Source organism: Chelonia mydas, chromosome 14 (assembly GCF_015237465.2).
Source record: "Chelonia mydas isolate rCheMyd1 chromosome 14, rCheMyd1.pri.v2, whole genome shotgun sequence".
NCBI classification, from domain to species: Eukaryota; Metazoa; Chordata; order Testudines; family Cheloniidae; genus Chelonia; species Chelonia mydas.
Genome location: NC_051254.2, coordinates 3,090,828 through 3,118,428, shown reverse-complemented (window position 1 = coordinate 3,118,428; position 27,601 = coordinate 3,090,828). Strand labels below are relative to the sequence as shown.

Here is a 27,601-nt window from a genome sequence, read left to right as displayed (position 1 = left end):
GGTTGTAAGCACTAGGCCGAGCTTCCTCTTGCAATTGGTGCTCAGTCCCTCCCTCCCCGGAGTCACTGGGAGTTCTGCTTGAGCAAAGACCGGGCCAAAATAGCATCAACACCTTGGATTTGACCCTCGGAAATTCCTGACGCTGCCGCCCAGGTGCTGCATGGCCCTCCCTCATGCGGGCAGTCCCAGGGGCTCTGGGTCAGTCCTGCTGTTGTCACGGCAGTGGACACCTGCTGGCCATGGCCGTTCTCCGTCTCCCTCTGAGCCCCGGTGCCAGAGGACGTTCAGGAGCCAAAGATGACTCTGCAGAGATGTGGAATTCTTCTTCTCTTCTCTTCTCTTAGTGTTAACCATTTGCCTGACAGGAAGATTTAAAGAAAAGGAAGAAAAAAATCAATAACCCCACTCTGCTGAAAAGTCCTCCGGGCTTTCTCAGCAGGGCTTTGCAAGCCTGCGCTAAGTCATTTCACCAGACGGGGCTCGGGTCAGAGCTGGGCTTATTCTGGTAGCGAATCCCCAGAGCAGAGCTGGCTTCAGGAAAATTCTCCCAGCACCTTTTCCTCGCCACAGCCTGGCAGCAGCGTGCAGGCGGGAGAGCAGGGTCGGTGGCGATGGCTGCCTGTCCGAGATGCCGAGCCGTGTGCGATAAGCCGATGGGTAATGTGATTAGAGCGGCTGCAGAGAGCCCGACATTGTGTTCCGGCCTCCCGTTGCTCTCTTGATTCCAGGCTCTTTCTGTTCCCAACTCTCTGGGCTTGACAGGGTCCCCGCGGCGCCAGCATTCCCTGCCTGGCCTCTCTTTTGTCTCGGGATAAAGGGCCTGTCCTCTCGGAGAATTCAGCAGCCAGATGTCACATGTGGAGCCCCAGAGGGGTCTGTCTAATAAATTCTGCTCTCCCCTTTTATTGGGAAATATTGATTCTCTTCTGCCAATGAGGCTGCACTAGCCCAGCAAATGCCCGTGGTGCCAGGTCCTTGTGGGTGGGGGAGGTGGGCATGGGGGTGCTGTGCCAAGGGGCCAACATCTGGTTAACATGCTCAGAATTAGCAGCCTTGGTTAGGAGAAACAGTCCATGGGAGCCAGGTGGCATCTCATTGCAACAGCCGGGCACGTGGTGTGCTCCAGCCAGGGTGCTGGTTCCGGTCACAGGGATGGCGCAGATGTGCCAGGAGAGGAGTGCGGTGCCCTCCGCGTGTAAGAATCCCCTCCCCTCCCACCTGCTTCCTCCGCTGCCCTTGGGAGCGATTCTCCTGCCACAGCCTGGCCTCTGACCCTTCCCAGGCCCTGCCCCTCTCCAGGTAAGAGGCACAGAGACCTGTGTATGAAAGGCCAATCTCCTGCAGCTTCCCACCCCTGCTCCGTTCCCATGCTCAGGGGGCAGGGGCTGGGGCCTGCTGTGCGGGTTTGCAGCCTGCCCAACGAGCTGGCCCTGGCCTCTGTCTGCAGGGATCCATCCCAGTGTGCCCACTGGGAAGCGTTGCTGTGGCTTTTGGGGGATACACCCCCACACACAGCCCCAGGGAGCAGTTTTAGTCTTAGTGTTTGTTTTTTAATCTTTTCAAAGATTTTGTTGGGGTAACCTAGAACCAGCAGTCCTGACCCGCAGTCCCTCTAGATCCTAGCCCTGGGCTCACCCCACTCTGCTGATGCCCCTCAATCCTGACTCATAGCCCCCTGCTATCCCAGCCCGGGCTCACCCCTGTCTGTCGCTGCTCCTCAATCCCAACCCACGGGGCCCTCGGACAGGGCTGAGTTGCACGGTGGTTTTGTTCAGATGCCAGCTAGGCTCGTCTCTCAGGGCCAGGCTGGAGAGCAGGGGCCCTGCTGGCTTCCTGAGGGGAAAGGCAAGGGCCCTGCGCGGGGTCCCATTTACACTCTTTTACAGCTACTGGGCGCACACAGTCTCCTCCCTCACCCTATGCAGGTTCGTGTTCCCAGCCGCCTGCTTCCGGCCATGGTCACGCCTGGGATCTTGCTGCCCGGAGAATGGGGGCTGCAGGGGTAGGTCAGAGTTCAGGCTGTCGTAATGCAGCCATGCGGACTCGGCAGCCTGCATCGCTCTGCGCACGCCAGGTGCTCTGCGTCCTCCCCCCCCGGCCCCCTGAGCTGCAGGCCTTGGACACAGGGGCAAGCTGCTCCCGTTCCATCCCGCAGAGAACGGTGGTCATCCAGGTTCACCCCAAGCTGCTCTGTGGATGAATCTGAGTCGTTTGACTCAGCAGGGGCATGAAATCCTCCCTGGGGGGCAAGTGGAAGAGGGAAGGGGGCGTTGCGGGTGGTTGGGGCCGTGCTCCCCAGAAGCAGAAGGGCTGAGCGTTGGGGAAGGGCCTGTCTCATACAGAACAGACACCTGCCCCTTCCCCACCTCAGACGCTGGTGCCCTCCCCCCAGCCCAAACTGCCTACCCCTGGGTCTCGCCCGCTGAGCAGGGCAATCCCGCCCTGGGTCCCCAGAGCCGGTACCGCCACGTGGTGCCAGGGGCCCTGTGGGTATTACAGAGCCCTAGGAAAGAGGGGGCCTGTCCTCAGGGGGCTGAAATCTCTCAGCCTTTGGAACCTGCAGGAACTCCCCCTGGACGGGGTGACCCTGGGGTGCTGCAGCCTCGGGCCTGGCTTGGCCTGCTGCTCTCACACACCTGAGGGGCACGCCGGCTCCTTGACCTCCTGCTGCTCTAGCTTTACCCCGCAGCGGCCCAGGCCCAGGCCAGCCCAGAGTGACAAGGGACGGCCCCCCGCGTGCTGCCCAGCAGCCCAGGAAGGGCTCCTAGCATGCCCCCCAGTGCCTGTCGGAGAGCCGCTCTCTCGCAGGGACCCAGGAGTTGGAGGCAGGCATGTAGCACACCCACCCTCCGCACCGCTCTGCAGTGCCAGCTCCGCACAGATCCCCCCGTCACTCGGGGGGGCTGAGTGCCGGCAGGCCTCCCCAGGTGGTGCGATTACCCTGAGTTTGCCGGCTGTGCAGGTGAATGGTTAGTGCTGGGGAGACCAGCTGGGCTGGGGCGTGGAGGGGGAGCGGGGCAAGTTGCCCAGGCTCTCTGGTTAGAGTCCGTGCCCGAGGCAGAGCTGGGAGATGGGACAGCCCCTGCCCCTGGCTGTGGGACCCGGGAAGGGGATGGAGGTGAGCTGCAGCCCCTGCCCCAGGGCTCACCGCCTCAAGCAAACACAGGCCAGACCCAACGGGCAAATGCTGCCCTGGCTCGTGCGCTGCGTAGACCCTGGCCCACTCCTGAGCCCTGACATGGGCTCCTCTCCTGCGTGGTTATGGGAGGGTCACTCAGAGCACGGGGCCAGATGGTGCATCGCCCTGCACTCATGTGGTGACATTTCCCCGGCTGGAGCATGCCGCCGTTTGGACCCAGGTGCATTTCACACCCGCTTCAGCCCAGCGGCAACGAAGAGCCAGGTAACGAGGACTCGGGCCCTGCAATTTGCTGCCATCACGGCCCATGGCACCGACTCCAGCCTCCAGGTTTGGGCGTCTCCCCAGGCCGCTGTCCCCCGGGTACCTGGGGCATCGAGGTGGGTCACTAGCTGCACGGCTCGGACGCTTAGCCTGCTGCACCCTGTGTTCCCAGAATCCCGGGGCTTGGCACTGCTGGATCCCAGCTCGGGCCGGGCGGTGCTTTCCCCTGGCGCCAGAAGGGTGGCAGCATCCAAACAAGACTCCATGGGGTATCGGGTAATGCAGTGGCGGCCCTGCTAATAGCTGCCTGGCGCAGTCGTTAATGTTAACCCGCCCGGGAACTGCAGGCTCATCAATGCAACGTCTGACCCCCAACTCGATTCCCCGGGGGCTGCTGGTCACAGGGAGCCAGCAGTCACTGGGTCCCATCTGGGCCAATGTCTGTCTGTCTGGCCAGTCCTTTATTTGCTAGGAACAGAAAAATCTCCCTGGGGGGCTGTCAGAATACAACCCAGCAACTCAAATGCTGCCCTTGCTTGGGTCAGCTCCTGAGAGCTCCAGCCAGGGAGGGGCAGGAGGAATTTCCCACGTCAGACTCCCGTTAGCCAAGTAAGGCCACCATATTGCTGGTTTGTTCTTTATCTTCACCAGTGCAGTGCCGAGGAACCCCAGCATGGCCCAGGACCCCGCGGCGCTAGGCACTGTACAAACAGCACAGAGACGGTCCCTGCCCCAAAGAAACATCAGCTGGAGACAGACAGACTAACGGGGGAGCACAAGTTCACACAGACAGTTAGTGTCACTTTCTGGTTCTGGTCGATTTCACAGCTCACCCCTGGGCCCATCCTACCAGTGATTCCTGCACTGAGCCCAGTAGCTGGTGGTGAACCAGAGCCCAGCTCTCAGCTAGAGATGGCCACTTTCTATGTGAGGCCTCGCGTACTGGAGACTCCCTGGTGTCCCTTGCTAAGTTCTTCCCGGAGTCACCATGAAGGGCACGCCTTGTGGCCAGTTTGCATCTCCTCGCTTCAGCTGCCCCCCGCTGGGCTTTGGGGCGCCCTGAGGTGCGTGTTATATTCAAGAGCCCTCCTGCACCAGCACGAAGTGGCACCGTTTGACTCCTGCCCACCCCTCAGCATTTCCGGTGAAAGTTTAAACTTTTTTTTTTAAATTGGTTTAAACAGAAATTAACAAAGTGATTCATGAAACCATTTCCATTCTGGCTGAGGGGAGGGGTTGTTTATTTTTAAGGCCCACGTCTATTACAATCAAATTGAAATTGGGGCCTGACACTAGCGAAAAATAGCTCCCTGGCTCCCTGTTTTGTTGAAGTAACTTGGAGTAGAACATAGCCCTGGTATTTTTTGTTCAGATTTTTAACTAACAATGGGGACTTTTCCTGCTCTCTTCCCCCAGAGCTCCTCCAGGCATGCGTATTTCATTGAGAGTAAAGGAGCTGTTAGATTTCTCCCCAAATGTCCCTGATCTAGCCATCTGTCTGTCTGTCTGTCTGTCCCGTCCCATCCCATCCCCATCTGCCTGCGGGTCTGTGGAGGCTGCCGAGACAGAAGCAATCTCTGTCCCTGGCTGATGTGTCTAGCCTCACTTCTACAGCTGTGCGTGTCAGTTTTCCCCAGGCGAGTGTAACCATAGTGGCTGGGTTCGCTTGGGTAAATATCCTTGGAGGCTGGGCCAGTAAAAGCTATTACCTCACCCCCCTGGTCTCGCTAATATCCTGGGGCCAACACAGCTCCAACAGGCCTGCAAACAGCTTGGTGGGTTTGTATGTTTGGCTCCTGCGCTGTTTGCAGCCAAGTGTAGAACGTGGGCTGGAGGCAGGTGGCGGGGCAGCGTTTCCTGCCAGAGAAGGCCTGGGAGTGTTTTGATCACCATCCCCTTCCCATGCCACGAGCAATTTGAACCCAACGCTGATGAGTTTCCGCTCCAAACCCCGTCTGTCATCCCCAGGGTGCACACTAGAGGGCAGTGCAGCACTGCTCCAGCCGGCCAGGCGTTTGGGGGTGCCATGCGGGAGATGGCTCTCTGGGTTCTCCTCTGACTTTAGCCACTGGAGCGATGACGGGGGGTGCACGGACATGTGCCTAGGGTTTCAGCTTCTCCCAGCTGGCAGGCCTCGCCAGGCCGGTCGTTATTGTTATGGTAGCGCCCGCAGGCCCCAGCGTGCCGGGTGCTGCACAGAGTGGGAGATGGTTTCTGGCCGGAAGAGCTCGCTGCCAGCGGCTGCGCTCATGCAGTTGGCAAGGACGGTGGCTGCCTCCCTGCTGAGCCATGCGGAGCCTGGTGCCCGGCAGGCGCTGGCGCTGGCCCAAGCCAGGCTCGCTGCTCTGCGAGCCTGGCAGAAACGGCTCCCTCTCTCCTGGTCCTGGCTGACAGCCCCAGCTGGGGGGTAGGCGGTGGAAATCCCCTCCCTGCCCTAGGGCTGGTCCCTCCGGGGCAGCCTGGAGTGGGGGTGGGGGCAGAGGGCCTTGAACATAACTTCAGGGAAAGGCAGCCAGCATCTCTGGCTCCTAGTGCGGGGCCAGCATTAACCCATTGGGCCCCACAACCCACTGTGTTTTAGATCAGTCTCCTTGGGGGAAACTGAGTCACACAGCAATCTAGGCCCAAATGTCCAGCGAGTTTGCATGCCCAGGCTGTGGGCTGGTTTTCAGGGGGTGCTGAGCCCCCAGCCTGCTGCCAGAGAGCACTGAACACCACCTGCCTCCCTCAGGAATCAGCCCTGCACGCTAGGGGATGAGCACCCAGCACCCCTGGCTCCAGCCGCAGCCTACGTCACCTGTCTGCTATTGCGCAGGGTTGAAGGGCTCTGACGGACCTCGGTGGATGCAGAGGTGGGAGCCCAGGGCTGGGCTGGCTGGGGGGCCTGCCGGCAGGATTATGGAGGATCAGCAGAGATGCGGTGGGTGAAGCCAGCCAGCCCCATCAGTCCCCCGCCCTTATGAGCTGCAAACGTTCACCAAGAAAAACCAAGCAAAGTTCCTTAGTGTAAAAGCGAATGGCTGGCTGGGGGAACGGTGGGGGGGCTACTGCCCCATAAAGGATGTGGCAGCTTTGGCACTGAGGTTCCTGGAGGCTATGTGCCCCTGGCACCGCAGCTGGAGGTGGGGAGAGCAGGCCGGCAGGTTTAGTGCTAACAGGTGAGCGGAGTGGTGGGATTAACACTCCTCAAAGCCAGTGTGCAGATGCCCATCTGAGCCACTGCCCCGAGAGGGAGGCTGCCTGGGGTGCTCCTGTTGGGGTGCTGGGTTCCAGTCAGTGTGCAGGGGCCCCACTTGGTTGCTGGGAAGACCCTGCCAGGGTTTTTGGGTCCTGTCAGGGCACTGGGGATTTCGGGGTCCCACCGGGGTGCTGGGAAGACTCTGTCAGGGTTTTAGGGTGCTGTGACGGTGCTAGGAACACCCCCTTGGGGCGCTGGGATCCAGTGGGGTTAGGTGGACTCGCTGGGGTGCTAGGACATTGATTGGAGCCTTTTCATGGAAGAAGGGAAAATCAGTAGCTCAGACGTGTCTCCGTGGGGTGTCCCGAGCCCGCAGCGGGATGCAGTCGGTGACCAGGACTCCCTGCCCCCCCTGCAGAGTGGGTGCCTGGGGCAGCACAGCGGGTGCTAAGGGCTGTCCCAGGGCTCCATTGGGGCACCGTGCCCTGGCAATTGCAGCAGGCACAGCAGCTCTCTCTGCCTGATGCTGTGACATGGGGGGGGGGAGTTACTTGGGTGAGGGCAGGGAGTGGGGTGAAGAGATGACCCCCTCCCACACCTCCTGCAATCCCCCCTTGGCCGTGAGCCTACATGAGCCTGGCTGCTTCACCATCCATGCAGGGTTTGGACTCTCCGCCCGTGGGGATCCCAGCAAGGAGGTTCAGGGAAGTAGGGGAGTCAGCCAGGCCCTCGCTGTTCCTAGGACCGACGCTGTCACGTCCTGCTTCCTCCCTGTCCCCCAGAAACCCCTCTCCCCCAGGTTCTCCTGCTCCAGGCAGCGCTCGCGTCACATTCTGCCCGGTGGCCAGTCTCGGCCCCAGCTGCCTCGGCCCCAGCGTGTGACTAGATCCATCTGTCTGGCCCCCGGGCCTTGGGCTGGGCCTGTTTCACTTTTTACAGCTCTAGCCTGGTAGAATTTATAGCTGCTTCTTGGCAAAGTCCTGAGCTGCACCATCCCCAATGTGGTTTGAATTATTAATATTGCCCATTGTCTGATACCGCAGCATGAGTGTTATTGATAATGTGCCAGGCACTCGCTATCCCGCAGGCAGGACAGGCTACTGCAGCCGTGCCCCCTGCCACCCGTGGTGTGGGAATGCCAAACGCTGGCATGGACATTTACAAGGAAATAGCCGATGTCCAGGAGCAAATTTCATTTGTCAGAGACATCACCTGTGCCAACGATGCAGAGCCCCAGTCCGGGTCGAGCTCACCCCTCATTTGCTTTATGAACAACAATCCTACATGGTAAAAAAACAATCACCATGATTGGCTTGAAAATAATTTTATTTATTTTTGTAATGAAGTTTGGGTCCTGGTTTGTTTCCTTCTGGTTCTGGAGCCTGTTGGTTGCACCCAAACTCACAATTTCAGGTTTTTCTCCAGTCACAAGGGCTAGAAACGTTTTGATTTTTTTCAATGAAAGCCAAGATTCTCAGTGACTCACAGGACTCCAGGAGCTGGGGTTTTATGAAGACCATCATCAAATTACAAGCACTGGCTGCACTGTGTTTGTGTCCAGATTGCTCCTGCCTTGTGCTCATCTCAAACAGTTTCAAACCGAAAGGAGGGGGCCTCACATTGGTGCAACCATGTGCCCCACTTTCAGTGGGCCTGCTTCACTGCTAGGCTACGCCTTGGATCAGCACTTACTCCAGTGCAAAGCAAGGGTCTGATTTCCCCCCCTGCTGGGCATGCATGTAAATGCGTGTATGCGGCAGAGAGACCCCACCAAACCTTACTGCGGCAGAGAGGGCCCAGATACCTCGATGATGGGCACAGGCTTGTTGGCTGGAGACACAGATATTTCAATGCAGGAGGCCTCTGTGCAAGTTTTGCACTATTAATTCATGGAACCAGAATCAGCAGAAGTTATGGTGAGCTCAGCAAACTGGCCAAGGGGCTACCAGCTGTGAAGGGGGAGCAGAGCCCCCCCAGCTCATCCCAGCTGGCACTGTGGTGGGGATCATCCTGCCCTTCCCCTTCCCACATTTCAGAGCCAGTGTCTCTCGACGCTGCCACCATCCTGCGTCAGTTATGGGGAGATGCCGATGCTGGTGTGTCTGGGAGTGACAGACGTGCCGATGGGGCTCCGCGCTCCCCATCAGGTTCCACAGAGTAAGGGAGGCCGGGGGCTGGTCACAGGCTGGCCGTGGAGGGATGTTTGCCCAGATCTGAGGGGACCTGCTTGCTCGCTGACTGCTGCTGAGCAGGGGTCGGTCTCTCTGGCCCGCCTGCGAGGATCTGAGTCCCAAGGCCCAGCTCTCCCCTGGCATGAGTGGGCACAGGGCAGCCACCTGCCATCTGCCACCTCTCCCTTTGCTCCTCAGGAGCCGCTGGAGGAGCCTAGGACAAACCACAGAAGCCGTGATCCAGGCAGACTCCGAGAGGTGTCGGCTCCAGGGCCTGGGGGTTCTGCGGCAGCCAATGCCATTGCTGGCACCGTGAGGGGGGTGTGCCTTCCACGCAGGCCAGGACATGAGGGATGCCTCCACTCTTGCAGGGTAGATGCCAAGTTCGGGGCTTGGTGAGCAGGAGAGGGGGTGAGCGGCAGCTGCTCTTTGCCGGCACTCTGGGCCCCCTCCAGCTCCCAGAGGAGCCTGGCCTGCAGGGCTCAGGCCCTGGGCCTGACCCTGGCTTGGGGAGAGACCCCTGGCTCGTGCCCCTCAGGCCTGCTGCACAGAGAGCAGGGGACGGTGCATGGCAACGTCAGTTTCCACGCGGCGAGTGGGGCCCCTGCCACTCCGTCACCATGGCCAGGGCTTGCCCCCTTCCCCGAACAGGGGCTGTCCCTCGCACCCTGAGAGAGACGGGTTGCAGCGAGAGGGGCTCCTGGGAGCAGGACAGGCTGGGAGACCCCCCCTAGATCCAGCGGGGGCAGCCTCAGGAGGGGGGTTGTGGCTGTGTGGCGTTGGGAACCAGACTGGGTGGTGCCCGCCCCCCAGTTCTTCGAGATTCTCTCTTGCTCTTGGCAGATGGCGGCACTTCCAGCTCCCTGGGGCGTGAGGCAGGTTGGTCAGCAGGGTGCGTGGAACTAGCTGAGTGGGAACGGGTGATCCACAGGGACAGCTTTCCCCGCAACACCACTCCCTATATAAGGAGGAGGGGGAGCTATGCCAATCCTTTAGCTCCCAGGGCAGGGAGCTGCTGTGTTGATCCTGGGGAAGGTAAGGGGCTGATTTCAGGGTGGGGGCTTGGTATCTGGAACCTGATGTCTGGCTCCTAACAGGTGTGTCCATGCACTTTGTAGGGAGCCTGGCTGGATGGAGAAGATCAGGGACCCAGGGCCATCACCAGCTCCAGGTAGGTGCATCTGATGGGGGAACAGGGCTGAAGACGTGGCGGTCCCTAGAGGGGGGGACAGTGTCCTTTTCTGTGACGCCCCCTGCTGGCTGCACCCCCTGTCTGAGAGCTGGGCTGCTGGCAGGGGGCGTTTACCGCATCACGGTGCATGCGGTAATGGCCTTTCTGGATGGGGCGCTGCGCCTTGCAGCCCATCCAGAAGGGCCCCACAGAAAAGGGCAGCCCTGGCGCAGTACAGGAGGTACGCGTTGGGGAAGGGGGGGGAGCTGGGGAGGGAAGCCGGCTGCATCTGTCAAGGCCCCCCTGTTCCCGCCCTGGCCCTGCTCTGCACGCTGTGCCTTGCGCCCGGCTGGCTGGGCACTAGCGATCCCACCACAGCCCTTGCTTGTCTCTCAATTGGCATTCGTCACGGCTTCACTGTAGCCAACTTGGCTGCGGTTGATTGTTCACTTGTTAACTTGCTTAGTCGGTGACTTTTTATACCGTGGTGTTGGAAGGAATTCCCGGCCTGCCTCCCTGCGCGGGGCGGGGGTCCCTGTGGCTGCTGAGTGATGGGTGGCGGGCTTAACCCTTCGTTGGCCTGTAGCCAGACCCAGGGGCTGGTGCTGCAACAACTGTCGCGCTCAGGGCCATCTGCTCCCTGCCTCGGGGATGGAGCATCTCTCCCCAGCCCAAGGAGCGGCTGCCGTGTGTGGGGTTCCCATTCCTTCCTCCCAAAGAGGTAATGCGCTGTGGGGCAGGGCACCCAGCCCTTCTCCTGGGCCCTGCCTCCCCTGTGCAGCAAAGCAAGCTAGACCCTCCGTGCCCTCGGTGTCACCAGCATGGAGCCAACCGGCAGCTGCCCTCCCTGCTGGGCATCCTCAGGCTCCCGTGGCTGCCTGTCTCCTCCCCTGGCGCCGGTTCAGAAGCCCTGGGTCTCCAGGACTCTCAGCCACCCCACACCCAGCTGCCCCCTACTCTTAGCGATGGCCTGCTGGGTGCCACCTAGTGGTGGAAACGGGGATAGATTTGTGTGGCTCAGCCTGGGGGTGCAGGAGAGAGGCCCTGGTGGGTGGGTGGACGAAGGGCTTCCCTGGGCAGCCTTGCAGACTTATAGCCTGGGGCCATGTGCACCCATGATGCTGGGTGGGTGCCATCTAGGCTCAGGCTTCCTGTGCAGAACCTAAGTGGCCCGATGCATGCCCAGTGCAGCACCTGGTAGCCCCCAAAGATGAAGCTGCCGGCTGTGCCAATGCCCAGATCCGTCCCTCTCACCGTCCTGCCTAGCTTCTCCGTCCCGCACAGAGCCAGGCAAACGGTGCAGCTGGAGCTCTGCTGTCGGGGCAGTGGGGAGAGCCATTAACAGCCCCAGTGACCTCCTGCCAGCATCCCAGCAGGGCCTAAGGGATGTTGGGCTCACCTGCCCCCATGGTGTGGTACTGTCCTGGGTGCAGAGGATCTGGCTCTGCTCTAACAGCGGGTTCAATTCCTTTGGCCTGGGGGGGCTGGTCACCGGCCTCCCAGGGCCCATCTGTGGCAGTGGGGAGGGTGGGGGTCACCATGGCTCCCGTAATGGTTTCCCCACCCATCTGACTGATCTGGGAGCTTCCTGGGCTGCATTTTTGCCCTGGTGGGGAGGAAGTGGGGGCATTATGGGGGTCCTACTGAGTACTCCCCATTGCATCCCTGCCCTGTGCACCACTGAGCCACCTGCAGAGCGTGCACCCCTGCCAGCAAGGGGGATTGCGGGGGAAGGGCTTCTGCAGAGAGTCCTCCCCCTAGCTAGGAAGCCAAGGGCATTGTGCCCCGCTGGCAGGTCTCCCCTTTCCCCAGCTTGTTGCCCTTGGGAGTGATGCTGGCTCTGTCCGGCTAGGAGCACCGTGGCTTGCGCTGGCTTTCTGGGGGGCTCCGTCAGGGCGAAGGACATGCTGCCGCCCATAGGCCCAGGCGCTGGCTGGCCCTGGATCACTGCTTGCCACCGTGAGTCTCCCTGGTCTGTGGCGCTGAGGGGTGGGTAAAGGGCCCCTCGCAGGCTCCGGGGGGGGGGGGGGGTCTCTGCACCAGCTGCCTGTGGGACCTGGCCCTTGTCCACCCGCCTCCATTGCTCTCCCTGGAGCAGGCTGCTGATTCCCCAGCTCTGGGGGCGGCTGGAGCCCTGGCAATGCCCTGCCCTGCAGGGGGCTGGTGCAGGGCTGCCCTCGCCCCAGGGGCACGTGCTAGTCCCGGGGCTCCTGGCTCAGCCAGCGCCCCCTGGAGGACAGCGGCTGCCCCTGGTCCAGCCTGCGGGGAGGGAAGTGTTAACGGCACCAGAGTGGCGAGAACAAAAGGGAGCCCCGCTGGCCAATGGTCGCGCAGAGCTGCGTTTTGACACTCTCTGGTTGGCTGCCGCGGGGCCAATGGCAGGCGGACGCTGGCCGCCCGTCCTGCCCCACGTGGGGGAAGGAGCCGCGAGTCGGGTCTCCATTGGCTGGCTGGGGGCCCGTCCATCGCTCAGCCCTGTACACGTCACCCCGCGTCAATGAGCCGCGTGCGCGCGCGGCCGGCGTGGGGGATGGAGGGACCCTGTGGGCGGGGCCTCGCGCTGCTCCCTCTCGGAGGCGGGGGCCGGCGCACGGCCCGATGCCCCGGGGATGGGCGCCGCGGGGCAGGGATCGGGGGGTCGGTCCCGCTCTGGGCGGGCCCCCTGCAGCGCTGCGGGCGCGGGCTCCCCGCTCCCCCTCCTCCCCCCCATGCACAGGTGGGGAAACTGAGGCAGAGAAGGGCCGCGGTTTGCCCCAGGACAGGGAGCTGCCCCCTCTCGTGGCCCTGTGCTGGGGGTGGGTGCGAGGTCGGGATGAGGCGGGCTCATCCCTTGGGAATGTCCAGCTTCCCCAGCCTGGCAGGGGCGTTCCCGGCTCAGCGCCTCCTGCTGGTGGGACCGGGGAGATACGGGCAGGCCGGGGCGGGGGGTGGGGGGCTGCTCTCGGGTCTAGTTTAACCCCTTGGCTGCTGGAGGAGGACACGTCTCCAGGGCCAGGCTGCACTCACCCTTCCTCCTCCCAGTGCAGCAGCTGGAGGGAGCAACTCCCTGGGTCTCAGAGGGAGCCCCCCATGCATCTGCCCAGGCTTGGTGCTGTATGGGGCGGGGGGTGGCTGCAGCCTCGCTTGTGGGGTTCTGGGGGATATGCCTGGTTCTCTGCCCAGGCCCGACCTGGCGCCATCTCCCAGCCGCTCAGAGGCCTGCAGCTGGAAGTGCTTTAGAAACTCTTCCCTGTGCTGGTGTTTGGGTCCTCTGGCCACCGCACCTGGGGGTCTGCAGGCCCCAGCTTGCCCCTCCCCCAGCCCCTCTGTGCAGCATGGCAAAGCTGGCACTGTCAGGCTCTGTGGGGATGGCATGCTGATTGCGGGTCTGACCCTGTGGCATCCCGGGTGCCTCTCCCTGAAGGAATGAGCCTTCTCCTGGAGCTGTGCCCGTGCTCTGCCCCAGCTGCCCGCGAGGCCGGCTTTCCTCTCGCCCTCGGTGCCAAGCCCTGTGCTGCCACGCGTCCTTGAGACAGGCTGGCTCCAAATCAGCAGGTTTGCCCGAGCCTGGTCCTCAAGCTGTACCCCCGCTGCTGGGGGGCCATGCCCGCTGGGGCCCCCTCCCTTAGCTCCGCCCATGGTGCCCCTGCCCTGGCGGCTGCACTGAAAGCAGCGGTGGGGTAGCCTGTGAGCAGGGGCCCCGAGCTAGGGGGGAAGGGGTGTCACGGAGCATGGGGGAGTCCGGGCCCTTCACCCCCCTTCCTGGGATTCACCGTGACTCTCAGCCAGCCAGTAAAACAGAAGGTTTATTGGACAATAGGAACACAGTCTAAAACAGAGCTTGTGGGTACAACCAGGACCCCTCAGTCAAGGCCTTCTGGGGGGCAGGGAGCTCAGACCCCAGCCCTGGGGTTCCCTGCATTCCACCACCCAGCACAAAACTGAAACCAAAACCCCTCCAGCAGGCTCTCTCCTGCAGCCTTTGTCCAGTTTCCCGGGCAGAGGTGTTACCTCCCTCCTTCCCCTCCTGGCTCAGGTTACAGGCTCTCAGGTATCCCATCCCCAGTGACAGGTTTCAGAGTAACAGCCATGTTAGTCTGTATTTGCAAACAGAAAAGGAGTACTTGTGGCACCTTAGAGGAGTAGATGTGGCACCATCCCCAGTGAAACTCTCCTGCCACATTCTCAGGTTAACACTCCCCCTCCCTGCTGCATCACAAGGGGGATCCATGGGTTCCTGGTTCCAGAGTCGCCCGGGGGGGCTCAGCCTGGTGAATTTCTCGCCCCTCTGAGGCCTGGTGAGCTCTTCATCTGAGCGCAGACTTGAGGCTCTGGGAGGCTCCTTAATCTAAAATCCCCTGTAGCTCTCACTGCCTTCACTTTTGATCCTATAAGCAAAACCAGCCTGGATCTGCTTTCCAGGCCCCACCAAGCTGCTGGCAGCTTCCCCCTCCTCTCCCCCCTGCTTGGGGCAGGGGGGGGCTTTGGAGGGGTCACTTCCCGCTCCTGCTGGCCCCTGACCCAGCTTCTCGGATGGCCCCGTGATCAGCCCCCGAAGGCAGCGCTGCTCCTGTCCCCACTCTGTGAGGTGGCCTTCCTCAGCACAGGCTGCAGCGAACCCCCTGCCTTGTGCCATTGGGTCATTATGGCTTTGACTTGAGGAAGGCGATGCTGTGGGGCTGCTGGTCGGGAGTGAGGGGCACCGGCAGAGCTGTGGGGATGGGGAAGCCCAGGGCTGGGCTTGCAGGGGGCTGCGGGTCGGGATTGAGGGGCACCGGCAGGCATGTTGGAGTTAAACGCACACACCGATGCTGGACTAACGCCTTGCTCTGAGCCGCTCGCTGGCACGGGGGCCTGAACCCGCGCGTTCTCTGCCGGTTGGGGCTGGGTCCCAGCTGCCTGGAGTCACCCAGCTCTGCGTCCCGCTGAAGGAGCAGGGGGAGGGTGAAGGGCTAAGCCTGGAGTTTGCTGCAGTTCTCCTCCCCTCCCTCCTCGAGTGGGTTCCTGGGGGGCACCTGTGACCCCAGAGCCACACCTGCCCTGGGGGGAAGGGGGCTGGCATCCCAGGACCAGCCCTGGGTCATAGCTTGCGGTGCTGACGCTCCAGCATGTTTAAGGGCCACGGAGGGAAGCCCAGCGCTGGCCATGCCAGGGTGCCGAGCCGGGCCCATGAGGGCCGGGGGGGCAGCCCTGCCATCCCCGTGACACAGGGCTATTTTGTTGGCAGGTTCTGGGGCCGTTCGGCATCCTTGCTCTGTGCTGGGGCATCTCCCCCACTGGGCGGCTCTGCTGAGCTGCAGGGTGGGACATGCCATGCCAAGGGCTCATCTCTTCCCGCAGTCCTCGGGCAGTGAGCTGCTGCCTGAAATACAAAGGAGGAATCCCGTGCCACGGGTGCCTGCTGGCCACCTGCAGCTGGCCCATCAGAGCCGTGGGGAAGGGCAGCAGCAGGGACTGCCCAGGGATCAGGCTGGGAGGGGAAGGACGTGGCACTAGGGTTCTCCCTGCATGGCTGGGGCAGCGTCTGGCATCAAAGGGCAGAGCCTGACACTGGGCCCTGGTCTCTGCTCATGCAGCTCACAGTCCAGCCCGATGGGGAGTCTCAGAGCGGGGGTTAGTTGAGAAGCCACAGACTAACCTGGGTGCAGGGAGCCTCGCCTGGCCCGGCCCAGCCAGGGGTCCCTCCTGTCCCTCTGTTAGCCACTGGGGCCGGCTCCCTGACGTGGGATCCCTGTGGTGTCAGTGCATTGGGCCGTGCTCCGCTCGGCTGGCCGAATGGGTGGGGAGTCCTTGGGCCAGGCAGTGCAGGGGAACAATGGCTGTGTATGGGGATGATCCGACACCCCTCAGAGTAGGCCTCCCATGTGGGTGAACAAGGAGAGGTTCAGGACTGACTCGTTCCTTTGCAGGCCCCGGCCGCCCATGCTGGGGAGCAAGACTCCAGGCCTTTCTCTGGTTTGCAGCAGCAGCCTTCTCCAGCCCTCCCCAGAACAGAGGGGACCTGGCCGGTCTCTGCCTGAGGGGCTCTGGGGATAGGTGGGAGATGGACGAGGGTCTCACAAGGAAAGGGGGTTTGGGCCTCGGGCCTCATCCCGGCTCCAAGCTGTTGGCTGGGGCTTTGTTTGCAGCACCCCTGCACCTGTGTGGGCACCCCAGGCATCATGCACCAGAGCTTGCCCAGCGTGGAGCCCCATTAATGGGTGAGGGAATGGCAAAGGCTCCCTCTGCCCAGCCTGGCGCAGCCTAGCTCCCGCAACAGCCCTGGCCTGCCAGCAGCTGCCTGGCCGCCAGCCAGCTCCGCTGTGGCTGATTCAGTGTTACAGGGCACCACTGAGAAATCCGCTGGGGCTGGGGAGCTGCAGTGGGACCTCGTCAAGCCAGGCTCCCGGGGTCCTGTGGGGAGAGCTCCCCGTGGTGCAGCCCCTTGATCTTACCTGCCCTCGGGAGCCTCCAAGCAGCCCCTGTGTGCAGATACCAGAGCCAGCGGCTGGCCTGTGCCCCGTTTGGGTGAGCTGTGCAGGGAAAGGGGTAATCTAGGCTGGGACCCAGATATCTGCCCTCTGCTGATACAGGCAGGGTTATCTGTCTGTCTCAGCTGTAGCCTGTACCCCTACTGGGGGGCAGAGAGGGAGACCCCCCCAGGTCCCCATCCACTTCACTGGGCAGTGCGGAGAACAGGAGCTGGGCCATAGTGCTGGGTCAGCCCAGCCCAGCCTGTGGCCTTGGGGTAGGGTGGAGCAACGCTCTCATGGGCCCTAGAAGAAAGTGGGAATTTTCTGTAATATTTTCAGTTTCCCCTGCGCTGTATTGGTACCCAGTGAGCCGTTTGCTCGGGGGCAGACATGGCTTCAGACCCGAGATCAATGGAGCATCTGTGAAGACAGTGACAAAACCAGTCATCAGGATGCAATCACCTACCAGCTGGTGCCCCGAGGGAGCTGGATTTCCCTGCCCCTGCTTAAGGGAGCTGAGCGAGGATCCCCGCTTGAGTGCAAAGGCCGGGAGGGGACGAGAGCTGGGTGCTGGAAGGAGTCGGGGTCTCGCCTGGAGTCTGGCCGGGCAGAGATGGAGCCAGAACATGGGTTCACTGCAGCTTAGCTGGGCTCTGGGTTGACCAGGAGGCTCTGTGCTTTCACTGTTCTCTGTGCCACCCTGGGGGTTTCCTGGGCGGTGCTGGGTGACTAATAAACCAACTGTTTTGCCAACAGTGTGTGTCACTGTCGTTATGGGCGAGGGGCGTTAATCCTGCACAGGGGACAGGCCCTGAGGTGCAGTCTAAGGAGGTGGGAAACCACAGGGCTTCCCCTGAGGAGGAGTGAGACCCAGAGGGGCTCGGGCCCACTGACAGGCTTCTCCTAGGGGCTGTTCCAAAGCTGGGTCCGTCGCCTCCATGACGGTCCCTAAACAGACCCATCCTGCCTGGCCCTAGCGTCAATGGGGGAGCGGTAGCGCAGGCTGGAGTGATGCAAGCTTCCCCGATGTCCCTCAGTCCTGACCCGCAGGCCCCTGCTAGCCCCAGCCCTGCCCCCGGGCCCTTTGGTAGGCGGGTTGGCTCGTCCCTGTTGAGCTGCTGTTCTGTAGCTCCTGCCATCCAGCACTGCGGCTCCTTGGCACCCCCCGGCTCCAGCCTTGGGATGCTGCTGGCCCCAGCGTGGGAGGAGCAGCCCCTCGAACTGCTCGCTGGGTCCTTCCTGTAGACTGTCTCTACTGCCCAGCACTGGGCCCGGGAGGTGCCTGCACGGACTGTCCAGCCAGAAAGTCACCCCTTGCCCTGACTCCCCTGGCCATGGCCAGTAGCCCTTCCCCTTCAGTGCCTCGTGCCCTGGGGTGGCAGTTCAGGGCCCTCTGCTCGCTGGCTTGGCTCATGGGGCCTCTGGCAGGGTCTCCTGGGCAACTGGCTCAGGTTTGGTGCCAGGGAGCTGCTACCCTGGCTGCTTGGGATCACACACAGTGCTGACCCTGGCTTCAGGACCCTGCTCCCAGGAGTGTCTCCTAGCCTGAGCTGGCTGCATGGGGCCTGCTCCCAGATGCACAGGAAGCCTGGACTGGTGTCCAGCCAAAAGTGCCTGCTAGGCTCCCCTCTGAGCTGGCAGCAGGGGTGGGAGCCTGGGGCTACCCGTGGGTCTGACTGGATGGTGCCCCCTTCCTGGGAGCTTCCCCCACCTGGCCTAGAGAAATGGCTGGGGAATATGGAGGCACTACCCAGGCCAGGAGGGGCCCCATGAGCGCACAGGGCTCTGCAGAGCATTGCTCCCCTTGGTTCTAGATGGGGCATCACCTCTCGTGGGGCACCTGGTGTGCCGGGGGCAGCTGAGGGTGGAAGACAGGAATCCCGGCTCCCTGCCCTAAGCCCCAAGGCTGTAACAGGTGCTGCAAGGCTCCAGTGCCCCAGGGAAAGACAGTGGCCAGTCCTGCCCCGTGGAGTGAACCCCTGGGTGCTGCCTGCTGGGGCCTCTGGTGCAGCCGGGCACTTTCAGGAATGGCTGCTCGGCGTGGTCTCTGCTGAACTTGCTGGGGTTTAACCCCTGTTCCTTGGCTACCCCCTCCCCTCTGCCCTGGAGCCAGCTGGGCTGCAGCAAGGCCTTTCCTGGAGTGACAGGGCTGCCCCCACTCTGGCCTTGGAGCTCCTTGGGACAGGGACCCTCCCCTCTGCCTGGCAGCACCCTGCACTGGGTCACTGTCCAGATGGAACATGGTGCCCTCTGGGGGCCAGGCTGCCCAAGGGAGTTAGGGGCCTAAAGGTGCAGACAGGCACCCAGGGTGATTTTCAAATGTGCCTGGTATTCTCTGTATCTTGGGGCCCTAATTCCCTTGGACAATCTGGACCCCGGTGCCTACTGGCTCTGTGGGCACCAGGGTCCGTGCTGGGACTTTCAGGCTTTCTGTCTTCGAGATAAAACAGTGCTCTGCCCTCTCCCCCCACGCTCATGCCTCTTCATGTCCCATTGCCCCTGTTCCCCCACTAGGCTTGGCACCTCCCCTCCCGCCATGATCCCTGCCTGACCATGTGGAAGCTGCAGGTGGCCATTGTGGCCCATCGGGGCCAGCCTGGAGCTGGGCTGGGCAGGGCAGGAGGTTGGGCCCATCACCTTTGCCCCCTTGTGCAATTAGCCCGGGAGGGAGCCTCGTGCCCTGGGGCTGCAGGGGCCGTGATGGAGGTTGTGGGGAGCCTGGGTGACAGCTGGCACTTGACAAGGGGGTCTGGGTGCATGGGGCTGCCAGCCCCAGAACGGGATTAACTCCAGCCCCACCATCCAGAGGGCACTGGGGGCAGAGAGGAGATGTGGGCGGCTTGACCAGTCTGTGCCTGTCATGGGCTGGTGGTGGGAGTCAGCTCATGCCCGACAGGTGAGAGGTGGCAGCCGCCTGGGGGGCGGGAGGCTGCCCATGTGGTGCTTGGAAGCTTGGGGGGGCATGTCTGGGAAAGCCCCTCCTGCAGCATCTCTCCCCTCCCCACTCACCCTTCTCCGCTTCACCCTTGACTGACCCAAGAGCCCATTTCCGCAGGCAAGGCTGGGCGGGCACCTGGCTGGGTGACGCGGCACCCTGCGGTGCCCATTAGGTCCCCTGGGAGAATCTCTGTCCATCGGCATCCCTGCGGACCCCCCCCCCCATGGCTGTGGGGCACTGGCCAGGGTGCCTGCTGCTCTCTGCGCAGCTCGGCAGGAGGCGAGGCCAGTGCTTGGTGAATGAATAATTAACGTGCCCTCGTCCCCAATTGGTTTGTGGTATTAAAAACTAATTGCGATCGGCCCCGCTTGTCATCTCTACCTGCGCCAATGTCCCGTTTATTGATCAAAGTCACCCGGTGCCACCATTTATCTTGCTGTGGCAGCTCCCATAATGCCTCGTTTGTCTTGGTCACAGGCCAGCGCTTCGTTTTTAACCCTGTGTGTTCCGGGCGCTGCCCCCCACACAGTGCGGGCCCTGCTCCGGGGGGGAGGGCACAGGGGAGACGGGAGTGGGGCAGAAAGGGGGAGGGGAGTTGCACCTGGCCATGGCCTTGGCGGGTGGGGAGAGGAATTTGCTCCTGTACTATCTGGGATGGGCGAAGTAGGGATGGAGACCTCAAGCCCTGACCCCAGGGGGCTGTGGGCCCTGGCTGGGATGGAGGTGCATGGGACACGGAGAGGTGACATGGTCCCTGGCGCTTGCTGGCACCTGTGCCTGCTCCAGGCTGGTCAGAGTCAGTGGTTGGCTGGCCTTGGAGGTCTCTGCCCAGGAGGCATGGCTGCATGGCCCCTTGGGCCCGCCTGAGATGAGGGCGGCTCGCCCTGTGGGGCCCGTCCCCTTGTAACAATCCAACCATCAGCGCTTCCTGGTGCCCACCCCCAGCTTGGGATGGGGTGGAGCCGGGCCTGTGGCCGTGCAGCTCCCCGCCAGGCTTGCTGCGGGCTGGCTCCTGTTTAATTTCATCTTTCTTCGGCTGGGCAGAATTAAGCTGAGCCGGCTGTCAGGACAAAGGGGCTGGTGTGGCCTGGGGGGGCCCGGGCAGCAGTGCTGGGCTGAATGCCAAATCCCCGGCCTGCATGCTGGCCTCCCCTGGGGCGGGATCACTTTCCACACAGCGCGGAGACACAAAGTACTGACGTGGAGCAGCTGGGCCGGTGGGGAAGGGGGGCAGGCATTTGTGGTGCTGTGGCTGGCAGTGAGAGGAGAAGACAGAACATTGGACCCCTGGCCCCCAGCAACATGCCCCCACTTCTGGGGGCATTCACGCCCCTGCCCGTCGATGCTCGTGGAGAGCCACGGTTGCCCCCATCCTGGTGTCTCACTACTGGGGTTAGATCTGCCCTGTCTGGGTCCCAGAGCTGTGCTCTGGCCACATCAGCCCCAAAGCCCCATGCAGCGGGACTTGCTCTCCATAGGGACGGTCCCTGCAGAGGCCTGGCAATGGGGTAGCATCCTTGGCATGGGAGGGGGCCGGGAGAGGACAGCCAGAGAGGAGCTGGGTGCTGCTTGATGCCCTGGCGAATGGTATTCTATGGTCATGCTGGGGCCTGGGGGGTTGAGTGTGGCACTGGCAGTCAGGGCTCCTGGGGGCTGTAACTGGTCTGCCACTGACCCACAGTGTGACCATGGGAAGTCAGGTCCCAGCTAGATGCCTCAGTTTCCCTGTCTGGAGAATGTGGGTTGGAACTGAGAACACCCTAACATTTCACCAGTCCCCCCCCCGTTGCCTGTCATCAGTGCACCCATTAATTTCACTGCACCAGCCTGTGTATTGATTTATCCCACCCCTGTGTCTGTCTGTCGAGCTCGGGGAGCAGACGTGTTTGCCATGGCTGCAGGAGGACTAGGGCCAGCAAGACCCTGCTCACCCTGGGCATCCGGACCGCCCTGTGCCAGCAGCAGCTCCAGCTCCCTTCCTGAGCGTGGTGCCGGAGCTGGGCCCGGCGGGCAGGGGGCGGGCGGTAATTGCATTGGCTGCTAATTACACCTCTCTGTCTCTGCGCTTGGGAAGAGGGCAATAAAATTTTGAATTAAGATATAAAACTAAGTCATTAGCCAGCAGCTGCGGGGGGCCGTGCTGGGATTTACAGCCCCCACGCTGCAAGTGGTTCGGCTGGGAGGGGGCCTGGCCCGCAATCAGGCCATGGGGTGACCCTGACCCCACACTGCCGGAGAAGGGGGTGGGCTGCACCAGGCCAGCCAGGGCCTGAACCCAGACAGTGCTCAGCCTTCCTGCTCTGCCAAGGATCTCAAAGCACGCCCCTGTGTGAGTCCCAGTCTCTCCTCTGGGGAGGACACTGAGACCCCTCAGGCAGAAGGGGAAACTGAGGCACGGAGCCACCCTCCCCACCCCCCAAGCTGCAGAGGGCGTCAGTGGCAGAACTGGGAACTAGAACCTAGGTGTCCTGTCGGCCTGCTCTGAGTAGTGCTAAGGCAAAGTGCGGTCACATGGAGATGGGTCCTGGCATCCAGCTTTCCCCAGTGCAACACTTGGCCCTTGGCTGCCACTGTAACTGTTGCGTAGCCCCGCCCATGTTACTGATGCCCCTTGGCATGCCCCCCCAGTGCACGGCACCCCCAAATCCCCCCCCCAGTGCATGGCACCCCCAATCCTCCCCTCTGATCCTCACCCCAACATCCCCCAAAGGCAGGGCACCTCTGATCCTCCCTCTGATGCCCCCCCCCCCCCGACGCAGGGCACTCCCAATCCGTTCCCCTCACAGCCCACCCCCAGGGCTTGGCACCCCCCGTACATAGGTTAGAGCCCTGCCCCGGTGCCCCGTGCCTGTCTGCCCCTGTGGGGCTGGTTCCACGCCCCATCCCACAAGGCATGAACACCTGGCGCCCAGCAAGGTTTCATATATTTATTCATAAGCCAAGTTATCGATAGAAAAGTTCCATACTAAAAGGCCTTTACATCGTCTGCTGTTCAGAAAACTGGGGTGTTTCCCCCTTTTTTTGTTGTAGTTTTTTAGTGTTTACATTGAAAAAAACCCTCCCCTCGGCGCAGAACGGCCCTTTACACATTTACAGCATAGCGCGGCCACGGGGAGGGGGGCACGGCCACTCGAAGGGGAGGGTCCGGGGGGGCGTCTCGCGCGCTCATCAGGAATCTGGGTTACTCTGAGACCACCGGGGGGAGGGGAGGCTCCTTTCTCATCTATCTGGAGCTTTAGGGGGGGCTGGGACGAGCCAGCGTCCCCCTGCCCCAGTGAGGGCACGGGTCCCCGACTGGAGTGGGCAGAAACCACAGACAGCAAAGTATTGGGAGAGTGGGGGTTGCGGGGGCACCTCAGAACATATTACATCAGCCCCTGCTGTGGCCCTGGGAGTTGGGAAGACTGCCAGGCCCTGGGGCAGCACGGGGGCTTGGGGATGTCTGGTCCTTGGTTGGGGGTGCCCAACCCGCTCAGTGGGGCCATGCTACCCCGAGCTGGCATGGGCCACACGGAGCCCAGTAGTATGCCCAGTGGGTGCCACCTCCCTGTAGGGCAGGGCTGTCATGGGGGGAGTAGGAGACATTCTGGCAGCCCCTCGGTGGGAGAGCTGGGATGTCTGCACATCACCCCCACAGAGCAGGCGCAGGGGCCGGCCACGGCAGGGGCCTGCTCCTGAGTGTCCCAGCCGGTTCCCAGCGTAGCCCCCGTGGGGGTGGGTGAGCAGGGTGGTGGTGCTTTGGTTTGACTGCAGGAAGCCACCCACTGCCCCTCTGGCTAACTCGGCATGCCAGGGCAATGGGATCTAAGCAGGGTGCCATACCTGCTCCCGGCTGACTCAGCCCCACCTGCCTGGGCACCTTCTCACTGGGTTCTGCTTTCAGAAAAGCCCCAATTGCCCTGCGTGAGCAGCCCGGCTGGGGGGTTGCTGGGGGGTTGCTGAGCCCCACTGCCAGAGCTGCAGGCCCGAGGGCACTCAAAGGGGAAAGAGACATCTCGGCTCCAGCTGGGCCCCAGACCAGGGCATCGGGGCAGCCACGGCCCTTGGGCAGCGCTGGCTCCGGCCAGGCCCCTATGTCTTCTCCTGAGAGGGTCTGGGTTAGTTTGGTTTAATGGATTAATGGGATTCAGAAAAGAGGCTTGGGGCTGCCCGGCCTCAACTGAGAGGGGGTACGGTGCTGCCAGGCACCCCTGCGCTTTGTCCTTTCAGTACCCGCGCACCGCTCCACGTGCCCACCCCTCCGTGTGCCCACGTCCACATGCGAATGCCCCCCCCCCCACCGTCTGCACACATCCACCCACGTCCTTTAACCAGGGTCCTGGCGCGGCTGGGAGCCACAGGGAGACGCCTAGCCCGGCTCTGTCTCCTGCTTGTGTGGGGCGTGGGTGCATGCAGGAGCGGCAGGTCTGTGCGTGTGGCGGCTGCATGCGTGTGCGTGGCGGGCGTGTTTGGTTCCCAAGGGAAGCTAGCTCGGGCGGTGCGCTCCCTGCCGAGCGTGGCCTGGCCTCACTGCCCAAGTTTATAATAATATATATACTCTCTCTGATCCCCCGTCACAGGGCACGTGCCCCCCGACAGAGCGCCGGGGTCACTAGCATCAGAATAAGAATAATAATAATACACCGAAGGACCGAGGGAGCGCACCCCAGGGGGTCTATATTACACAGTCCGGCCAGGCGGGCGCTGTCCCATCAGCGGGGTGAGCGCGCCGGGGCCCTCCCTGCTCCCTCCCTATGTACAAAAAACCCCAGCTGTCCTCGGCCTCAGCCAGGCTGGGGGCAAACAGTGCATTGCAACCCCCCCCGCCCCCCATTTGTCTGTCGGTTTCTCTGTTTCCATAAAACTTCCCGGAAGAAATACAATATTTACACGAGAAATAAATAGAATAATACACCTGATTTCTGCTTTACCTGCTGGCAAACAGTCCGAGGTACTAGGGACAGTATGGCTTGAATTCAAATCTCTCCGTGCCTGCCAACGGGAAGGAGAGCTCTGTGTGCAGGTCTCTGGTGAGCCAGGCTGGCTCTGCCCTGCGGCCGGGATCCGGGTCGCTGCTCCGCGGGAGCTGCCGGGGTCGTGCCGCTGGGGGGCGGGGGTTTGCATAATTACCGGGCCTGGCTCCAACGGGCAGAGGTGGTGCTGCTGGGAGAGCTTCCCCGATGTCAGCGCAGCCCTTCCGTTGGCCAGCCCACCCACAGAGGGAGGCAAAAGGCCCCAGGGTGCCCGGCCACTCCTGGCCCCGGTTCCCGGCTCCTTTCCCCTGCGTGTTTGCCGGTGAGTGGCCGGGGGGTGGTTGGTTCGCCCCTGACGGGGTCAGCACAGAATGGGGACGCCGTCGGCAGTCACCAGCCGGCCCGTGGTGGGGTCGTAAGTCCCCGCTAGGTAATAGAGGTCCTGGCGGTCCTGGTACTTCTTGCTCCTGGTCAGCTGCTCGTAGTGCTCCCGCCCCACCACCTGGCACTTGTGCGAGATGGTCTGCACGTCGTTCTCGTCCTCGTGGCACGACTGGTACAGCGCGTTCTGCGGGCAGAGGGCAGGATGAGGGTCCCCTGCAGGCCCCAGGGGCTTCAGCCACTGGACAGGCTGCTGGCCCGGCCCAACGCAGACACTGGGCCCTGTCTGCCATGCTGGGAGCTCCGTGGCATCCTGTTCTGAGTACAGCCCTCGGGTTCTCGGGAAAGGGGCCGCCCTGTGCCCATCCGCCCAGTGCCCCGTCCTGTGCCGGTCCGCCCAGCAACCCCCATTTTGTGTCCGTCTGCCCAGTGCCCCCTCCCATGCCTGGCACTCCAGCACACCATCCTGTGCCCATATGCCTTGCAACCCCCATCCCATGTCTGTCCACCCAGCTACCCCCATCCCATGCCCAGCCACCCCATCCTGTGCCTGTCTGCCCCATGTCCCATCCCCTGCCCATCTGCCCAGTATCCAAATCCTGTGCCCATCTAGCTAGTAATCTCTGTCTCGTCTCTGTCTGCCCAACAACCCCCATCCCATGCCTGTCCATCCAGCACCCCCATCCTGTGCCCATCTGCCTAGCAACCCCTGTCCCATGCCCAGCCGCCCCATCCCATGCCTGGCTGCCCAGCGCCCCCATCCGCCCAGCTGCCCCTGTCCCGCACCCATCTGCTCAGCACCGCTGCCCATGTCCAGGGTCCGTGCCCGGCCACCCGCCCCATCCAGGGTCCATGCCCAGCCGCCCGCCCCATCCAGGGTCCATGCCCAGCCGCCCACCCCCTCACCTTGCCGTCGCTCTGCCGCTTGCCCAGCTTGGTCTCCTCGGGGTGGTAGAACCACTTCACCTTCACCACCATGTTGCTGCCCCACGACTCCCACATGCTCTCGATGCGCCCGATGTAGGGCAGGTTGGGCCGGCCGGCCGAGAGGAACACGGCACAGTCACCGATGCGCAGCGTCTCCTTGCCCCGCACGATGGCCTTGTAGAACAGCTTCCGGGCCTTGCCTTTCATGCCCCTTCTCTGCGGGGGGTGAAGATGCAGTCAGGCCCCAGCTCGCAACCCTCCCGCCCCACACTGGCATCCCGGGCACGGCTGCCCTGGGGGGACGGCGGGGGGGCTCGTAGCGATGCAGCGGCTCCAGGCCCCCTCAGCGAGCCCATGGGCTCCCAGCAGGACAGGGCAGGCCCAGGGCTAGCGGTGGGGATGGGGTGCCCCTGGCGGGGGTGGGGCAGTTCTGCCAAGACGGTGCCCCCTCAAGCAGTGACTGTGCCTCCCTGGCAGGGGTCTGCTTGTGGAGGTGCTGGCCTGTTCCAGCAGCTCCCCGTTAAGGGTGCGCCCTACCCCTCGTCCCACCTACAGGCAGTGCCCACGCTAACAAGCCAGGGACAATCGCATGGGAGGCCTCTACCTGCCCTGTCCTTGAGGCTTCCCTGGGACGGGGCCAGACATACCAGGAGCGGGGCCAGATGTTTCCAGGGGCGGGACCAGATGTACTGGGAGGTGGAGGCAGATACAGCCAGGGGCGTGGCCAGATGTACCCAGGGGTGGGGCCAGATGTACCTGGAGATGGGGCTGGACCTACCTGCGTGGGGTTCCCCGACCACTTCCAGAGCTGCCGCGCCGGCAGGAAAGCGGAGATCTTTGGCCGATTTTCCACCGACGGCAGCCGCTGCCTCCGGGAGAACTCTTTGGCTTTGGAGAAGCTCAGGGCCTCCTTGCGCTTCAGCTTGGCCTTGGCGCTGGCGGCGGCAGCCTTGGCGATGAAGCACCTCTGCGGGGCGCTGCTCTTGGAGTGCAGGGCCTGGGACTGTGCCAGCAGGGTGGGCACGGGGTGGGTGAGGCAGGTCTGCAGCAGCAGGGTGGAATCCTCGTCATCGGAGCTGTAGGAGGAGTCCTCGTTGTCGGAGGAGCACAGGCTGGAGGTGGAAATGGAGCCGGAGGAGGAAGAGGTGGAGGAGCCGGAGGAGGAGGAGGAGACCGAGAGGCGCGTTATGAAGCGCGAGGGCACGTTGGCGCCCAGCCCGCTGGCCTCCTCGTCCTCGTCCATGTCGGAGTAGGAGCTGTGGCAGTCGCTGTCACAGTTCAGGGCGTAGTCGGCCTGGCCTGAGTACTTGCGCAGCGCCAGCCCCATGGGCAGCTGATGTATGGGGGCCCGCCCCTTTTTGTCCTTGCCCACCAAAGCTGGGTGGGCGTAGCCATGGCTGGGCAGGGGCCGCTCCAGCTTGGGCCCAAAGTCCTTCTCGCTCATCAGCAGGGCCTTGCAGTTCTTGTTCTTGGGGGACGTCACACCTTCATGGTCCAGCTTGACCAGGTACTCGCTGCCCGACTTCCTCCTGCCCCCCTTGCCCACCTCCGCCTCCAGCCTCTCCACCTTCTTGGCCCGCAAGAGCTTCTGGGCACCGGGCAGAACCAGGCCGGCGCCAGCACCGAAAGAGGCGTAGGAGCTGGCGATTCTGCTGAAGGAGTCGGCACCGAAGCCGTTGCCGAAGATGGGGGTGGCCACGCTGTGCACGGGGAAAAGCGCCTCTTTGGCCCGCAGTTTCTTGCTGCTGCCGTTGAGCTGGAAGAGGTTCTGCAGCACGGCTGGGTTCTTGCTGGCCGCCTTCCGCTTGGTCTGGGCCACCGCCGACCAGCTCAGCAGGGGGCTGCCACGCCGGCCCAGGAAGTGATCAGCCGGCGGCAGCGCCTTGGCACCCATGGCCAGCACATCGGCTTTACCTGCCGGGGAGGGAAACAGCCAGGTCAGGGCGATGGCTGGCCCTGGGTGCCAAGGCGCTGCTGTGGCTGGGAACAGCTCCGGGCTCTGCCAGGCTCCTGATCCACAGCCAGAGCCTCCCAACTGTGCCGCCCCCG

The 27,601-nt window shown here is 62.8% G+C and overlaps 1 protein-coding gene across 9 annotated transcripts in view; it reads right to left on the bottom strand.

The window, feature by feature from the left end:
* Positions 1-22,205: 22,205 nt before the first annotated feature.
* The window catches only part of BAHCC1 (BAH domain and coiled-coil containing 1), a 91,491-nt gene continuing 86,095 nt past the window's right edge, over positions 22,206-27,601 (bottom strand). For all 9 annotated transcript variants that reach the window (XM_037913810.2, XM_037913818.2, XM_043527851.1 and 6 more), the window contains 3 exons: positions 26,331-27,466; positions 25,532-25,768; positions 22,206-24,812 (listed from right to left, as the gene is read on the bottom strand). In XM_037913810.2, coding sequence (XP_037769738.1) covers positions 24,606-24,812; positions 25,532-25,768; positions 26,331-27,466 — 1,580 coding nt within the window. In that variant the 3' untranslated portion in view covers positions 22,206-24,605. The remainder of the gene's footprint in view (positions 24,813-25,531; positions 25,769-26,330; positions 27,467-27,601) is intronic.